This window comes from Schistocerca cancellata, chromosome 7, assembly GCF_023864275.1.
Source record: "Schistocerca cancellata isolate TAMUIC-IGC-003103 chromosome 7, iqSchCanc2.1, whole genome shotgun sequence".
NCBI classification, from domain to species: Eukaryota; Metazoa; Arthropoda; class Insecta; order Orthoptera; family Acrididae; genus Schistocerca; species Schistocerca cancellata.
This window is the reverse complement of record NC_064632.1, coordinates 357849200-357865720: the sequence shown is the minus strand read 5'-3', so window position 1 is coordinate 357865720 and position 16521 is coordinate 357849200. Positions and strand designations below refer to the sequence as shown.

Below are 16521 nucleotides of genomic sequence, written 5' to 3'. Positions count from 1 at the left end.
GTAATTTTGAGTTTGTCTTAATTTGAGATGGGAGCTATGGTGTAAAGCAATACTGAAGTTTTAAATTAAATGTGCAGTTGGTATACTCTGTTGATTGTGAAAATTTGAGAAAATTTTAATGGTTTCGTGTAAGGAAGATAAATTGTTTTATTCATTTTTGTGTATACAATATGAGTATTTTAAATCCACTGCACATGCACATGCACATGCACATGAAATATGTTACTTAGTTTCTCTTTCTGTGCAGGGCTTTTATGATCCTAAATCTGGTCGATTTACAACTCCAGAGACCCATGAGAAGTTGCCCACTGATAGAGCTATTTACAAAGGTATTATAGACCCTGCTTCAACTCTTGTTCGAACAGATTCAGGAAAGGTAGTCACATTTGCAAGTGCTGTTGAAGAAGGTAAGAATGTGTTTGTGCTATGAAGTGCTGTGTGAATAGCTGCTGCTGCTGCTACCCCTCCTCCTCCTCCTCCTCCTCCTACTACTACTACTATTATTACTATTACTATTACTTGAATTTTATTTTAAATTTGCAAATGAATTGTGTCAAAATGAGTGACATTTTCTTTCTTATACACTAGCAGTTCTAACACAAATGCAAATTAAATGTTTTATACATATGGTGTTAATAGATTATCTTTGCTGACTCATCAATAAATTAATTGCAGTCTTTGACCAGGTTAACAACAGTATATTTCTAATAATCTTGGGAGTTTTGTACTATGACCACTGTAACAAAATGAGGCCGACTGCCAAATGCTTTGGGTAGAGGAAGGTGAAAAACTTAATTTTTCTGTCTCTCTGGTCCTGATTATATGAAATTGTTCTTTCATATTTACATCTTCTGAACCAAAGAAGTGTAGTAGAGAAAAGAATTTGCTTAACACCTGTCAAAAATACAAAATGAAATAATTTTTTTTCTGCTGAAATAAAAATCCAGTGATAACTTATCTGTTACAAGAACCTTGAACAGACAGCTCTCTTGCCAGAGAACAACATAATTTCCAATTTGATTTTTGTAATATTCAAATAATGGTAAATATTTTTTGACTGTTTTTACAATGGCAGAAACATAACATAGGTGAGTGGCCATTGTAGTCTTATTATAACTAGTGTTTTATGATTTTGATCCTTAGTTTCCATTATATTTATTTGCTTTACATTCGATGCATCTGTTTGTATTTGTAATGCTCGTATTACATCAAATAGCGATGCAGGTACATGTTAACTTCAAATTGATTGTTCTATGGAACTGCATTGGAATTAATAAGGAGAGCACAGCTTGCTGGTTGAATTTTTTTGTGTAAAATTGCTATAGTATAGATTTTTTATAACAAGAACATGGGCATTCACTTTTTACGTTTACAATTACAATGTAACTTTAAACTGTTAGGAAAGATGTACAAAAAAAAATCATACAAATTTCCTAATTTGTCTGCTTCAAATTTCAGGTGTTGTGGATGCAAAAGCTGGTGCTCTCAAAGGTAGAGATGGAAAGCTGGACTTCCAAGAAGCTTTTGAACAAGGTCTGCTGATAGAGGCTCACCCGCCTTTAACACTAAGTGAAGCTTTAGTCAAAGGAATCTTCGATGAGGAAACAGGGCTGTTTCTCGATCCTAGCACAGGAGAACGTGTCACATTGGTCTATGCTGTTGAGAACAACCTCATAGACTCGGATTCAGTTCATGTGAAGGATACAAGAAGTGGGTTTTGGAAGAAACTGTCTCTTGCAGAAGCTATAAAATCAGGATTTGTTGATGGACAGACAGCAAAAGTGAAAGACTTTACTCGAGGTGACATCAGTGTACCAATATCAGAGGCATTTGCTACTGGTCTGTTGGTGGATAGTAAAGCAGCTGTATCAGTACAGAGAGCTATTCATCAGGGCTTGTATGATGAGGCGAGTGGTAAGCTAACAGATCCAAATACGGGTCGTAAAGTGACATTGCACGAAGCTATACGGCGGTCAATTATCAATCCTCAGTTACCGTGCTATTGGGACCGTCGCTCTGAACGCCTATTGTCACTGGTAGAGACTTGCAGAGCTGGTATAATAGACAGAAGGGCTGGTGTTTTTCGTGAACCAGGATCTGACTGCACAATCCCACTTTCACAAGCTATGGAACTGGGTCTTATTGTGGACATTGAGAGTGCAGCATTTGGGTTGTATGAAGCAATTGCGATGGGTCTGTATGACTCGGCCACTGGTCGTTTTGTTCATCCATCTACTGGTAGGAAGCTGATTTTAAGTGATGCTTGCAAAGAAGAACTGATTAATCCAATTATCTCAATTGTGAAGCACTCTAAGACTGGTAAATATATGAAACTTGAAGAAGCTATTCTGAATGGGTTAATTGATGATGAAAAGGGTCTCTACAAGATCCCTGAATCAAAGAAGACTCTGTCATTGAAAGAAGCAAAAGAGAAAGGTCTTATTGTTACTTCTCGCAGGCCACTATCAATTGAAGAGGCTGTAAAGTATGGCCTTTACCGACCAGAGGCAGGTTGTTTCGTTGACCCACAAGTTAATGATAATTTGGACTTGTCACAGGCACTATTACATGGTCTTTTAGATCCAAACACTACAGCAATGAAGGATCCTGTTAGTAATAAGCTTAAGAGTGTCAACTCAGCTATTGAAGATGGTTCTATAGATGTTTTGAGAGGCCGTGTGGCAGATCCGAAAACAAAGCGGTCTTACACTATTGATGTTGCTTTTGAAAGGGGGCTGCTTGTGACTGTAGATCGTCCAATAACATTTCAGCAAGCTGTAAGGCGTGGATCAATTGACTTCCAGCGTGGTACATTTAAGGACCCCAGGACGTCACACGAATGCACCTTGGAAGAAGCAATACGCAATGAATTGATTGATCCTGAATCTGCTGTTATTAAAGACCCTCAGACTGGACGCTTCCGCACTCTAAAGAAGGCTATAACAGATGGGCTGATTGACATGAATCGGCGTGCAGCATTTGATCCACAGACAGGCAAAGTGAAATCGCTGTGCATTATATTTGAACAGGGAACTGTTGTGTTTTTAAGGGAACCACTGACTTTTGATGCAGCTGTAGAAGGGGGTCATTTGGACATATCAACAGGTCGTTTTACTGATCCACAATCACATGAAGTTCTAACACTAAAAGAGGCAGTTACATTGGGCTTAATAGATCCTGATTCAGCTCTTGTGAAAGACAAGTTGAAGAAAAGACTTGTTCGTTTGCCAGAAGCATTCCGCAAAGGGTTAATTGATTCAGAGAAGAGCAGTGTCCTCGACTCTGAAACATCTCGTCTTTACACCTTAGCTGCTGCTTTAGATACAGGGTTGTTGACAACACCAAGTCGTGCACTATGTCTGATTGAAGCTATAACTTTCTCATTGTACAATCCAACTACAGGAGGTTTCCGTGATCCATTCTGTGCTGCAGGTGGTGTAACAGAGCGGCGGCGCTTAACTCTTCGTGAATCTCTAGCATCTAATCTTATAGATCCCTCAACAACAGTGGTGAAAGATGCATCTACAGGGCGCATATTGACTTTGTCTGAGGCAGTTGGTCCAGAAGGTCTTGTTGATCAAGATGCTGGACGATTGCTTGAGACGACAACAGGAAAATCTATTGATTTCACAAAGGCCCTAGAGCGTGGGTACATCCTGCCTGCGCAGGCCAGAGTAAGTCTGCATTCAAGTTTTGTTTACTGTTTTATAACTGTAATGCTAAACTTTAATTTCAGTAGCATTTGCTTAAAATCATTTCTAACTTGACATGTTGCTGAAAGAAATATGTTTAATAACTGAGCAGCATTTTCAGTCATCTCCAGTGTTTTCATTTTTGAAGAATATTACACTTACATAATAATAATAATAATAATAATAATAATAATAATATAGTGAATTGCACCAAATCATATTCCAAACAACACAATGCATCTTTCTCTTGATTGTCACATATATAATGGAATGAAGCCGTAACAGGAAATATAAGGTTTTATATGTTGTTCTAAGGAAACAGACCTGTATTTTATTCACTGGAGGCATGCTGTTTTAAATGGCAACAGTAGATATTAATTGGAGCAACATTTTTGAAGCTATTGTTACACTCTTTCCGGATTGTGTGTAAAATACTGATAATAATCACTTACTGTTTACAAGAAAGAATGAAAAGAAAAAAACAAAACACCAGCATTAAATCTGATGATGTTTGACATTAGTTGACATTAGTTTTAATTTTTTATTCATTTTTTAATTGTGTTTTAAAGTAACCTGCTAAATTATGTATAAGATCAGGCACAGGTCTAAACATTTTTAACTGCAATTAGTTGTTGACAGTTAACATGCTGGAGTGCAATAAAAACTAAAAGTGCTTTGCATTCATTGCCCATCCAAACTAATGTGATAAATTATGTCATCTTAAGTAATATAGAGTCATTTACACAGCATGCACATGTCATAAAGAGCTAATATCTGTTTTCACTAGTCATCACAAATAAAAAGAATCCCACGCTATTTCTTTTTTAACAAATGGCACTGTATGTGTGCATGCTTATGCTTCAATGTGTGTGTGTTCAGGATAGCTAATGGAATGATTCAGCTTCGCAGTGTTGGGGCAGCTTTGCACTAATGCATGGCAAAGAGCGGAAAGTTTTGCAGGACCTCTACAAAATTTACCGTGTACTTCAGCACAAGTGGAACTTTCTGCCTATAAATTCACATAAGCATCTTTGAGAGTTGTGAGCAATAATTACTTTCGTCTGACTGTGTTTTTCATTGAATGGTCTTCCTAAATCTTTTTCGTCCCTTGACATGTTTCATCTCTTGTAAAACTTTCCTCATTTGCATTTGTGTGCTGCTTCATATTTTTCCTTCTCTGTATGAAATGTGTGTCTGGAAGTTGAATCTCATTAAATTTGATAGTTACTATGACTTAATTTTTCAGAAGTAATACCTACATTAGCAGTGCTAATTTTTTGTAATTCTCATCTTGTTGCAGATGTCTGAGAGCAGACGCTTTGGCTTATGTGATACTAATTTGTTTTTAATGCGTGGAATGAGCAGATGATTAAATTATAGCACATAATTGATGTGCAGCTATAAAGTGAAATTTCTGATGTGGTTGTTTGGGATGCTAATATTTTAATGATTCTGAAAATATCTGCTAGTGACTAACATCATTTAATGTATTTCTGTTCTTTTAATGCTAATTGCTATGCCCGGCAATGCTGTAACCCGCTCCTCCTAACATTACTAATAGCACTTAGGTTTTAGTATAGTACCTCTTTTTGTGAATGAAATGTTCAAATTAGAAATGATCTATTTTATATTTTTGTATCTTTTGTAGCTTAAAAATAATCATGTTAGTAGTCATTTAAGTTTTTGCCTTGAATGTTTTGCAGTTTTGATCTATTAACTTCTTTCATTAAAACTGAATTATTCAAATTTTGATGTTTTAAAGCTAAGTCTAGTGTTGAACTGATGATCATGACCACTAGTATTCCTTTCTGTTGTGTAATTATTTTTGTTTGTTTACAGGCTTTTACTATATGTACAAAGAATTTCAAATTACATTAAGTACTTAACGATAATACTAAATTATTATACTAACTGTAACAATCTGTGTGAGTGGGATTGAGTGGTTTGTTGCCGTGTTGTCAGAATCCTCTCATCTGTTGCCTCTGTCATTCTCTATACAAGTTATTTTCTTCTGGATGTGGGAGTTTCAGAAATTGGTTTGCAAACCTGCCTTCAGAAGTTCTCTGCTCTCTGGAGTATTTGCTTGTTTTGTCAAATCTGAGAAATTGTTTAATTGCTGTCTGGTTTTAAGGAACTGTAAAGAAATTTCTGTGGTTACTGATAGTATTGCTCTGATTCTTTGTGTTGCGTGCAGTGTTGTTTAGTGTGTAGATTCCTGCCAGTTTTTGAGCATGGGAGGAAATGCATTTCAAGTAAGCCTGCATGAGTGGTTATGCAAACTTTTTGCAGATGTCACATTCTCTGTTGGGGCTTTATGGTTAGTTATGTTCTGCATGAGTTATTCTTTTTTATGAATTAATAGAAAGATATTTATTTTGAGCAGCATTAACTGATTCATTACTTGATTGATTTCTTCTTTCTGACACTAGCACTCAGTCTTAAAAAAGAATCGTTGGTCATATACATAACAAATAAAAGTAAAAAAAATTTAAAAAGTAGATCTGAATTTAATGCTGTGTGTTACGGAGATTAATTGCTTATACGACATTCTTTGCTTTTATTAAATAAAATAGAAGATGAGTTCTTGATTGTAGTCAAATGTTCTTATCATCTGTAATTTCATTCAGTTATGTTGGTTTATGTGGGGATAGTCTTCAGTGCCAGTGGATTAACTTGTGAGAGTATAGATTTACTGATACATGGAAGAAGGGAAAAAGCAAATTATTAACCTTTGAATTTTTAAAAAGTCGAAAAGTGCGAAATGTGGATATAAAAATGTTTGAAAGACCAATTTAAAAAAAAAAAATATAAGGTTAAAATTTTGTTATTGTGTGTTATCTGCACAGCAAGCTGTGGAAGAAAAATATAAACATTGTGATGAGACACTGTCAAAGTTGCTGATGTGGCTCTCAAATACAGAGAATCACATTGCAAGTCAAGGAAATGTTGCAGAAAATACTGATGATCTACGGAACCAAATAAACACTCTCAAGGTCAGTATTGTTTTGTGATAATCACAACAGTTCCAAGTAAATAATAGATTTGTTGGTATGAAGATGAAAAAGTTGAAGCAGTATCTTTTTTTTATTGTCTGCTTTCAGCATGAACTGATGAATACTTGGGTGGCCAATAAAATAGTTATAAAGGAAATAATTCAGGGTATATCTAAATACCTCTGGGCTTTCAGAAGATGATTGTTTCATAAAACTACAATGATACAGAAAAATGACACAGAACAGTGGGTGAAGTGTCTCAGAGTTTCAATTCTTAACTGACGCTGTGGCATAGTTGCAGTCAGGGGCAGGCATTCAGAACATGTAAACAAATCGTCTGCTCGGTACTGTAGCATCCAATTAGTTGATGCTTGCAAATAGGCAACGTAATGAACAAGGCTTACAAAGCTGGCTGCTGTTGCACCTGCCAGGGCCCTTTAGTCGGTAACTTGAATGAATTGTATGCACATATTGACATTTTCACATCTTAAACAGTTCCTATAATTGAGAACCTGTAATGTAGGTTAAAACTTTTAGGGATGCTATATCCACTGATATGCTTTTTTCCAAATGTCTTGTAGTTTTTGCGCAGTTGTCTTCTGAAACCCCAGAGGTATTTATCAATAACCTTGTAGTATGATGACAGAAAGTTGTGCGTTGAATATAAGAAGGTATATTGCCATTTCCTTATAAAACATAACAAGGAAACTATCTATATATCTCTCTTGCTTGACCCTTCCCGAGCATAATCACTATTGAGATCAAGGCATTTGGGTCAACAAGAAGCTACGTTACATATACAGCACTTATAAGTTACTCATTCTGTAAAAATTAATTCTCTACAAGTCATTTCTTGAAATTAGGAAATTAAAAATGGCCAATTTATTAACAGGCACATTGTTCTGCCACAAGAGCTCTCTTCTTCTTCTTTTTCTTCTCCTTCTTATTCATTTTCTTAGACACCACTTACTCAGTGTGCTGTGGAAATGATCCATGGATGTTGCTTAATAAGAGCCACTTACTGTTCTAATGTTTTCAGATAGTCAGTATGTCAATCACATACAGTAGTTGTGTACAATTACATTGCATCATATTTGAAAGCCTGAAAAAAAAAAAAAAAGAAAAGAAAAGAAAAACTAAATTAAGAATCTTGGCTAAGAGTCCTACTGCTTAATATGCACTATTATAGAAAGATCGTTACATATGTTTTGAGTGCTCCATAATGAATGAAATGTATTCCTATTTATATGGATAGATGATGAATTTCTCCTCTTTTTAGCTCTTCCTTGAGTTTTGCACTCGCCTAATTTCATGTTAAAATGCTCAAAATTGCTTTGTAGGAACAGCATTGACCTTCACAATTAAATTTAAAGAAATCTGAAAGTTTCTAACACAAATCAAAGTATATTCAGCTTTGTTGCCATAAAATCTTTGATTTTGTAAATGAATATTAATAAACAAAACTCTAATCCTGCACTGACTTATTCTCATTGGTTGGAAGACAGGAAACGCCATTCATGTGACAATATTCTACTATGCATTACATGGAGAGGAAAATCAGTGACGACTGGTACAAATGAGGAAATAGTATCTTTGCTCAACTTACATAGTTGTATGCATTGTCCGTATTGTGGAAGCTTTTTGTACACTTGCAATAAGAAAATAAGTGTAGGAACTAGACTTCTACACAGATTTCCTCCTGGAGGCTTTTTGCATGCCACTGAGAATTTATAAAATATGTAAGAGATATATATTGCCACAATAATTTATGCTTCAGTTGTCTTAAGACTGCCAGACGAAACTTTAGTACATATTCATGTAAGATGTGAGGATGATTGCAGATATATCCTGATTGGAACAAATGATGACTAGTGTGAAATAACATTAAGCATAAATTGGAGGAAGAGGGAATTTGTCATATTTGTTGAAATGTAGACAAACCTTCCTGTTTCCAACAAAATTAATGATTGTGTCTTCCATATTCTGTGGTATTTACTAGCATTTATTTTATTTTATATGGTGCAGCAAGTGAAGGATGACCTGGAGGCCCACTCCCGACCGATTGCAACATGCTTGGACCAGGTACGACAGCTTGTTTCAACTGGAAGAGATGTACTGTCAGCTGATGAGGTGTCAACAGTTGAAAAGAATGGACGTTCCTTGAAGACACGCTATGACTGTGCCACAGAACGTACAGAACGCCTTCTTAGAAAACTTGGGACTGCGCGTGATGAGCTTTCAAAATTCAAGTAAGTTACAGTGTGCACTCCTTATTTAAAGAAAAAAAAATTGTGAGAGAGGCAGAATGAAAAAGGAATGTTAATAATAATAATAATAATAATAATAATAATAATAATGCTTCAACAGAAAAGTAACAAAGGCAGGCAGAAAACCTAAGAAAATGGAATTTAGTGTGCTCTGACACACATTCCTACAATCAAAGTTGAGAAGGTGTAGAGTTCCCCAGGGATCCTCTGTCCAAGCACCATGTTACATTCACATGACCCTTTCCTGTTTGTTTTTTACATATTAATTTCCTGTAGCCTACATAATTTGTTTTCTCTTTTCTTCTTTTGTTTCTGTTTATTTGGCTTTTCTTCGTTTCCTTTTGCCATACTTTCTTCTCCTAAAAATGGGAGAGGAGAAAACAAAAACAATTCTTTTACTTGTGATCATCAGCCCATGCATATCTGCTGCTTTTAATGTTTAGTTAATGGCACAAACAAACTTAAAAGATTGTCACTAAAGGTATATACGTATATATTTGTAAAGGTAATTTGCTGTGAAAATGCAAATTATAAGGAGTGCACCCCAGTTTGTAGATATGGCAAATAACAAGCCACTAGGATTTGAAATAGATTCCCATCCAATATCCAACTGTTGAGTCATCAGCAACATTCCTCCTTGCAGGGGGTCCCTGATATGTTGAGATAATGGCAAGGTGGGAACTTATCACAACTCTAATATGAAAAAAAATAGGGAGTAACAAATTTACTGGTATATTCTGAAATTAGAATTAGGAAACATACAATATTTAGTTGATGGCAGTCTTCACTGGCTTTATGCAGTGATAAAGTGTACAGAGAACACGAATTGAAACCATAGCTAAGTATGCAAAACTACTATCAAGTTGGAGAATATATTGAACCATAGGGAGCAGACCAAGTGACAAACAGAGATTTTGGTGAATCTTACCACATATCTGGCACTGCTGGTTTGCAGCCATAGCATGAGATACTTCTGTTTCTGGGTGAACGAAACAGAAAACATACATGAGCAACATTGCTGTGTTCTGTTCCAGCTGATAAAGAGCTAAACTCCAACTAACTGGAAGGCAGTAGAGTCCACACAGAATAATGTGGTACAATAGATGTGCAATTGGCAGGGCACGTATGGGGAGAGTGGTAGTGGTGGGGGTTGCGGGCAGGTGCTGTAAGGGAAATACAGAGCACTGGAGGGGAAGTGCCATTCTAAACTGAAGCCTATGCTCACAGTTTTTGTAAGTATTAGGTGGAATCCCTTCACACCCACACTGGCGTGATGAGCATTCAGAAAGATCTACTGTCACCTCTGCTTTTGTTAGTACCATTCATTGCAAACTATTTTGAATTTTGTGTTGTATCTTACGTAAATTGAAATATGACACTAAGTATGACCATTAATTAACAAAATGATGGGCAGATATTCGTGAGGCTGACATATAAAGCTATAAGAAATGCAAAACTGAATTTTTTGTACTGAATAGTTCCTGTAAAATTGTTTTAGAAAAATTGCAGGGCATGCGCTATGATTCTGTTATTGCAGCACGTTGCTGATTGGCTGAAAGTGGACAAACAAGGTCAGTCTCCCCTTCTGAACAAACAGTTGAGCTCGACCAGTGCTTTGGATGAAAAATGGCCACTGCGCATCAGCCATCGTATCCTGTGTGGACTCTGAATGACGGTAATGAGAGACACATGACAATGACAAAGTTGGGGCTGCTTATCAGACTCAAAGCTCAAACTGAATGTGCAGAACATGGCATTGGCTATACTTTTCATATCTTGGTCATTGCCACAGTCCTCTAAGCATCTGACTTCAAAAATATAACCTTGCCAATTACATAGGAGATCAGGGGCCAGTGCCTTCCTGCTGATATTTAGGAGCTGACAACATCGTTTTGCTGACAGGTTTCTTAGGCTGGCACAGTTCCAATCTGCAGAAATATCATTCTCACTGGATTCCTACGTCTCCTCAAGGAAGAAGAAGAATAATTGTGTAAAACTTGAGTAGTTTTTAGCAATTGCTGCCATTTTAAGTAAGTTATCAACTGCTACCAAAATGACAGCAGCTGAAATCTGTTTCCTTTCTTCCTTTCAGAAATTATGTTAATGGTTTTAATCACTATAGAATTTTCAAGGAACTTGAAGTAAAATCTGACCGCTCGCTCATTAATCCTTATCAACTCTTTTTTTCGTTTGCAGCTTTGTGTGGCCACCCATGTGGCTGTCCTGAGAAGTTCCACTGTATTACATTACTTTGAAACTTGATTTGTGAGATTCTAATGTCTGCAAAACACTGTTTCATTGTGTCAATTCTTACAAACTCTTTAGCTGTTGGCACTTGTCTTAGGATCTTTGGCTGACAGTCATGTAGCGGTTTTCTGACTTATCCCCAACCCGAGTTGCTGGAATTGTCTATCTTAGACATCAGAAAAACTGCTCAGCTATAGGTGTAAGACAAGTGACAACAAGAACCAAGTGAAGGAGTGGCCACCAAAGTTTCAACTGTTTTATTATACACCTACACTTGATAATTAACAGTTTCAGTCATATCATTTATACAGAACAGTCATATGTGTTTTTGCCATTACAGGTCTGAGTTGTTGACATTTAATTCGTGGCTGGACAAAGCATGCAGGCAACTTGAAGATAAGGAGCGATCTCTGTCCAATCTGAACAAATTACACAGCAGCACTGACAGCACTAAGGAGTTTGTTAGTGATGTGATTGCTCATCAGGCAGACTTGCGTTTCATTACTATGGCTGCTCAGAAATTTTCAGACGAGTCAAAGGTTTGTGATTAGTTTTCAACTATTAAAGCTCTGTTATGTGAATAAATTACTGGTTTGGCAGTTAACAAAGGTAACTTCGCTTATTTATGGTAATTTGAGTATTGAATCTTGAAGTGTTTGCTTCTGCAATTGAATTATTCTTTCTGAGAATTGTAAGCAATCTTTTCAGCGGTGGACATGACATTCACAATTGAGTGTAATGAAAATTTTAACTGGTCATATGATATGAGGGTGCATCAAATATAAATTATTTAAAGTCATTTATTGAAAAAATCAAGACAATTATAATTTATTTTTCCATATAGTCTTTCCTGCTTTCGAAATGCATTTGTCCTAGTGTATGGGCAGCTTTTTGATGCTTTCATCATAAAAAGAACTGGGTTGTGTCACCAGCCAGTTGCGCACGAAGTCATCCAAATCCTTGTCATCTTCAAATTGTCGCCCTCCTAGAGCTATTTTAGGCTGTCCGAATAAATGGAAATCACAGGGTGATAAGTTCGGGCTGTGAGGATGATGATCAAGTGCAGTCCAGTGCATTTCCTGTAGCTTGGAGACAGAGCTGCAGTATGGGGTCACGCATTGCCATGGAGGAGGATGACCTGTCGAATCGATTGCTCTCATCTTTTGCAGTGATATGCAGCTCTCGTCTTGTTCAACAGTTGACAGTAGTAAGCAGCATTGATTGTGTGTCACTCGTGCAAAAAATCAATCAGCAAAATGCCTCACTGATTGAAACACAGTTGAAAGAACTTCGCCAGTTGACAGTCTAGTCTTGGGTTTCACTGGTGCTGCCTCCCTTTTCCTCTGCCACTCCTTACTTGCTTCTTTGTATTCTGGAGTGTAGTGGTGAACCCATCCGACTAAAAAAATGCATCACCTTCTTTCGTAAATCTTTCTGTAAGCCTCTGACAGACCTCCAAATGTCTCAACTTCATATTTTCGGTCAAAAGTTCAGGGACCCATCTGGAACACTCTTTACAGAACTGTAGGTTATTTGTGATGATTGCTTGACTGCTCCCCTAACTGATTCTGACTTTTAGTGCAATTTCTGATACTCTCGCCTGTCGATCGTCGTCAGTAATGTCTTTAACCGCATGAACATTTTTGTCTGTAATGCTGGTCCGAGGATGGCAATCATGTTGCTGATTTTCCACATGTTCTTTTTATGCCAGGCAGTCACAAGCGTCCTTGATAATGTTTTATCACTGACCTGTGCGTTCAATCTTTGGCAAATTTCCACTGCTGTAACTCCTTCATGAGCAAGAAATTTGATAATTATGCATTGCACAATGGAGGGGTGCACCTGTTGCTCCGACATCATGATGAAATGGTGGAAAATATATAACAGCACGCCCTCCTCATTTCTAACAGTCTTGCCTAAGTATAGCAGAAGTGCGGGCCAGTCCTACCAACTGTTGATGTTCAGGAACAAAAATCCTGTTAATATTTGATCCCCCCTCATATGTATCAGAAAGAATGGTCAAATTTGTCAGCAAGTGAGATATCCATTGTAGCATGTGACACTATTTTGAACAGGCAAATTTGAGGGTTATATAATGCTATCAGTGTTTATGCTTCAGTACTATAAGACTATCAGACTAAACTTTGCTTGCATAGTTAATGTTTCATGAGACCCAGTGTAATGTGTAGTAGTGGTAATGTAAATTCTTTTAGACCCATGGCATTCGTGCGGAACAAGAAGAGCAAAAGAGCTTGTTGGAGTAGTTATGATATAATTTAACACTGCAACCACTACAGCTTAAATTTCATGTTCATATTATTATTAATTGAAGTGGTATGTGAAATGTATTTTGTTTAACAATTTAAAAATACATTTTTAAAACGTTGAGTGTTAACTGTAAAAAAAAGTGTTGATAAAGAATTTTGTTATCATATCAAAGATTCAGCACATTAAAAACCAAAAGAATAAGCTACGTTCATTAAGAGCATTTTCAGTGTTACAGTGTGTAAGTTGCCTGGTAAGGTTATAAAACTGAGCTAGAATGGGAGCCAGTTTGTGCAAGAATGAGGCAAGAGTTTGTGTAAAATTTATTCCAAACATAGTCATAGTGCTATAACAAAGTAGTAGTCTGAATCAGAAATAATTGCTGGAGATTGTTTGTCTCTTTTCATCTCTTAGACTTACCCATTCTCTATAGGCAGTAAATTAACTTGGTCCTGTAGAGTAGTACTGAAAGTGTTCACCAATGATTTCATTATCTTTTCTCACAGTCCACAAGCAACAAAAACATTCTAGATACTCTGCTAGCAGTGTTGTGGAGAAGATGGAAATTGTCAATCACAACATTATTATATTAATTAAGCATAATAGAATAGATGCCATGTTATTTGAAACAAAATTATGTTGTTACGCAACCATTAATGTTCATCCCAGGAAATGAAATTGGAACAGTGTCCCACTTAAGTTGGCATAACTTCTGTGTTATGATGAACAGGAATAAAGTGCTGTTATTGTTTTCTTGGCTGCCCACTGACAAACACTGGTAGACATCCACTGAAGAGTGAAGACTGTATATGGGGCACAGTAGTGGTTTTTGACAAATGTGCTATCCCATATGCATTCTTCATTCTTCGATGGATGTCTGCTGGTGTTTGTCCTTTAGTATCCAAGAAAAGAATAATAGCACTTTGGTTCTGTGTGGAAGCATTTGGTAATAATGTCGCCACAGATCACATTTGCACATGCGAGTCAGAACGACTGATTCCTTGCCTACACGTTGGTGCTTGTATACCAGCATCGAAGTTGCGCTAAGTTGCATATATGCTACAGCAATCCTCTCAAGTGGAAACTTTTTAATCGTCTCTTATAGCAAAGAAAAATAACACAGTCTGAATATTGTGAAAAGGATAGTTACTACTCACCATATAGCGCGCGCGCACACACACACACACACACACACACACACACACACACACACACACACACACAGCTGGAGTCAGAATCTGTCTCCAGCTGCCAGAGACACTGTGTGTGTGTGTGTGTGTGTGTGTGTGTGTGTGTGTGTGTGTTGGGGGGGGGGGTCTATTTTTGACAAAGGCCTTATTGGCTGAAAGCTAGCTTTTTATTGGTCCTTTCTGTGGCTCAGCATCTCTGCTATATGGTGAGTAATAACTATCCTTTTCATAATATTGTCCATCCTACATTTTCCATTTTTTGAAAAATAAGTCTGCTATTCAGTCCCCAGTCTTATAGCGACTGGGTTATGGGAGGGCTTCTGGTTTGACATGTCGCAAAATTTTCTGGTTTTAAATTTTTTGTAGTTTCCCCAAGTTATTGTATAAAAATGCCTGTACTAGTTGTTAATTATCCTAAGTTTTTTCCTGTTTACATATCTTTTCTACTGTAACTGTATTCGTATATCAATGTATTACAGTATATTATATAAATACTTGTTATTTTTCTCTTATTTTGTCGTTGTTCTTTTCAGTTCTTACTTATTAAATTATGAACAGTTTTTCTTTTAGTGCAGATATGGCAGGTCTGTAGTTATGCCACTGCCATTTCTTTCTTATACAATGGCTATTCATTCAGACAATTTGTTTGTTTTACCTTCATATAAACATTAAATAAAATTTTTTTTGATCCTGTTATGATATACTTTTATACAGGAATATCTGTCCATACTGAACGATTTCCGAGGAGGACTGCCAGAACGCCTTCCACATGTTGAGCATACTGCACAGTCATTAGTAAGCCACGAAGTTTCAGAGGCATCTGTGCGATATCGGGATCTGTTGTCACGTGCAGAGGGACTATCAGACCGGCTAAGTGGTGTTGGTGGTCGTCAGCGTGAACATCAGGATGCACTGGAAAAAGCAAGAACATGGATGCGCGAGGCAGAACCTCGTGCACACAAGACTTTAGCAGAACCAACAGGAGCAGACCCTCGTACACTAGAAGAACAGTTGATTCGGGCACGTTCACTCTCGTCAGAGTTTGTTGCTCAGGGAAGACTCATAGATGCAGCCAAGCTGGTGAGTTCTGAGGGAACGTAAATTTCTCCATGTCTCTCTCTCTCTCTATCTCTCTTTTTTTTTTTTTGGGGGGGGGGGGGGGTGTTAAACGGAGAAAAAGTTGCCAATCTTGATCCTATAGTCTTATGTAGACTATGTCAACATTTAATTATTAAGTGTGGTAACTACTAATTCTTGTTCCTCCTTGCCCATCTTTGTAGCCAAACGAGAGAGAGGTTGACAAGACACATCCTGTGGCTTCAAAAAATGGTTAATTTGCCATGGGAGTTTCAGTTTCTGCTTTAGAGAAATATGGAAGCCATGTGTTGACATCAGTTGACTATGATTAAGGAGAGAGACAATATTTGACCCCAGGAAATCCAGATTTTAGTCTAAAAATATAGACTTATGACCACAGCAGTTGAGTCCCATAGTGCTCAGAGCCATTTGAACCATTTGAAGTCTAAAAATATATATAATAATTTTATTAATATGAATATGGCATTTTAAATTCCCTTAAATGTATTACTATAAATTGACCATATTTACCCGATTGGAAGATGAGGTTTCTCCCAAACTTGTCATTTTAAAAATGCAAGGTCATCTTATATTTGCAGATTAAACTATTGCTGCCGAGGTTAACATTTTAACATCATTTAATAGAGTATATAGGAATAGTCTTACATTTACGGATCACGATATGGCTATGGAGATAATGTGCAGATTTATCTTGAAGAATTCAGAAGGATGGGCAAATGATACTTGCATTCCTGATACGCTTGTTACTGTATAGATGTTGCTTGAACAA

The 16521-nt window shown here is 36.9% G+C and overlaps 1 protein-coding gene across 1 annotated transcript in view; it reads left to right on the top strand.

Annotated features, from left to right (window-relative positions):
* Window positions 1-16521, top strand: part of LOC126092273 (microtubule-actin cross-linking factor 1) — a 497641-nt gene that overhangs the window by 309440 nt on the left and 171680 nt on the right. Inside the window, exons 34-39 of the mRNA XM_049907790.1 lie at window positions 248-407; window positions 1459-3674; window positions 6539-6685; window positions 8711-8934; window positions 11540-11738; window positions 15369-15734. Coding sequence (XP_049763747.1) covers window positions 248-407; window positions 1459-3674; window positions 6539-6685; window positions 8711-8934; window positions 11540-11738; window positions 15369-15734 — 3312 coding nt within the window. The remainder of the gene's footprint in view (window positions 1-247; window positions 408-1458; window positions 3675-6538; window positions 6686-8710; window positions 8935-11539; window positions 11739-15368; window positions 15735-16521) is intronic.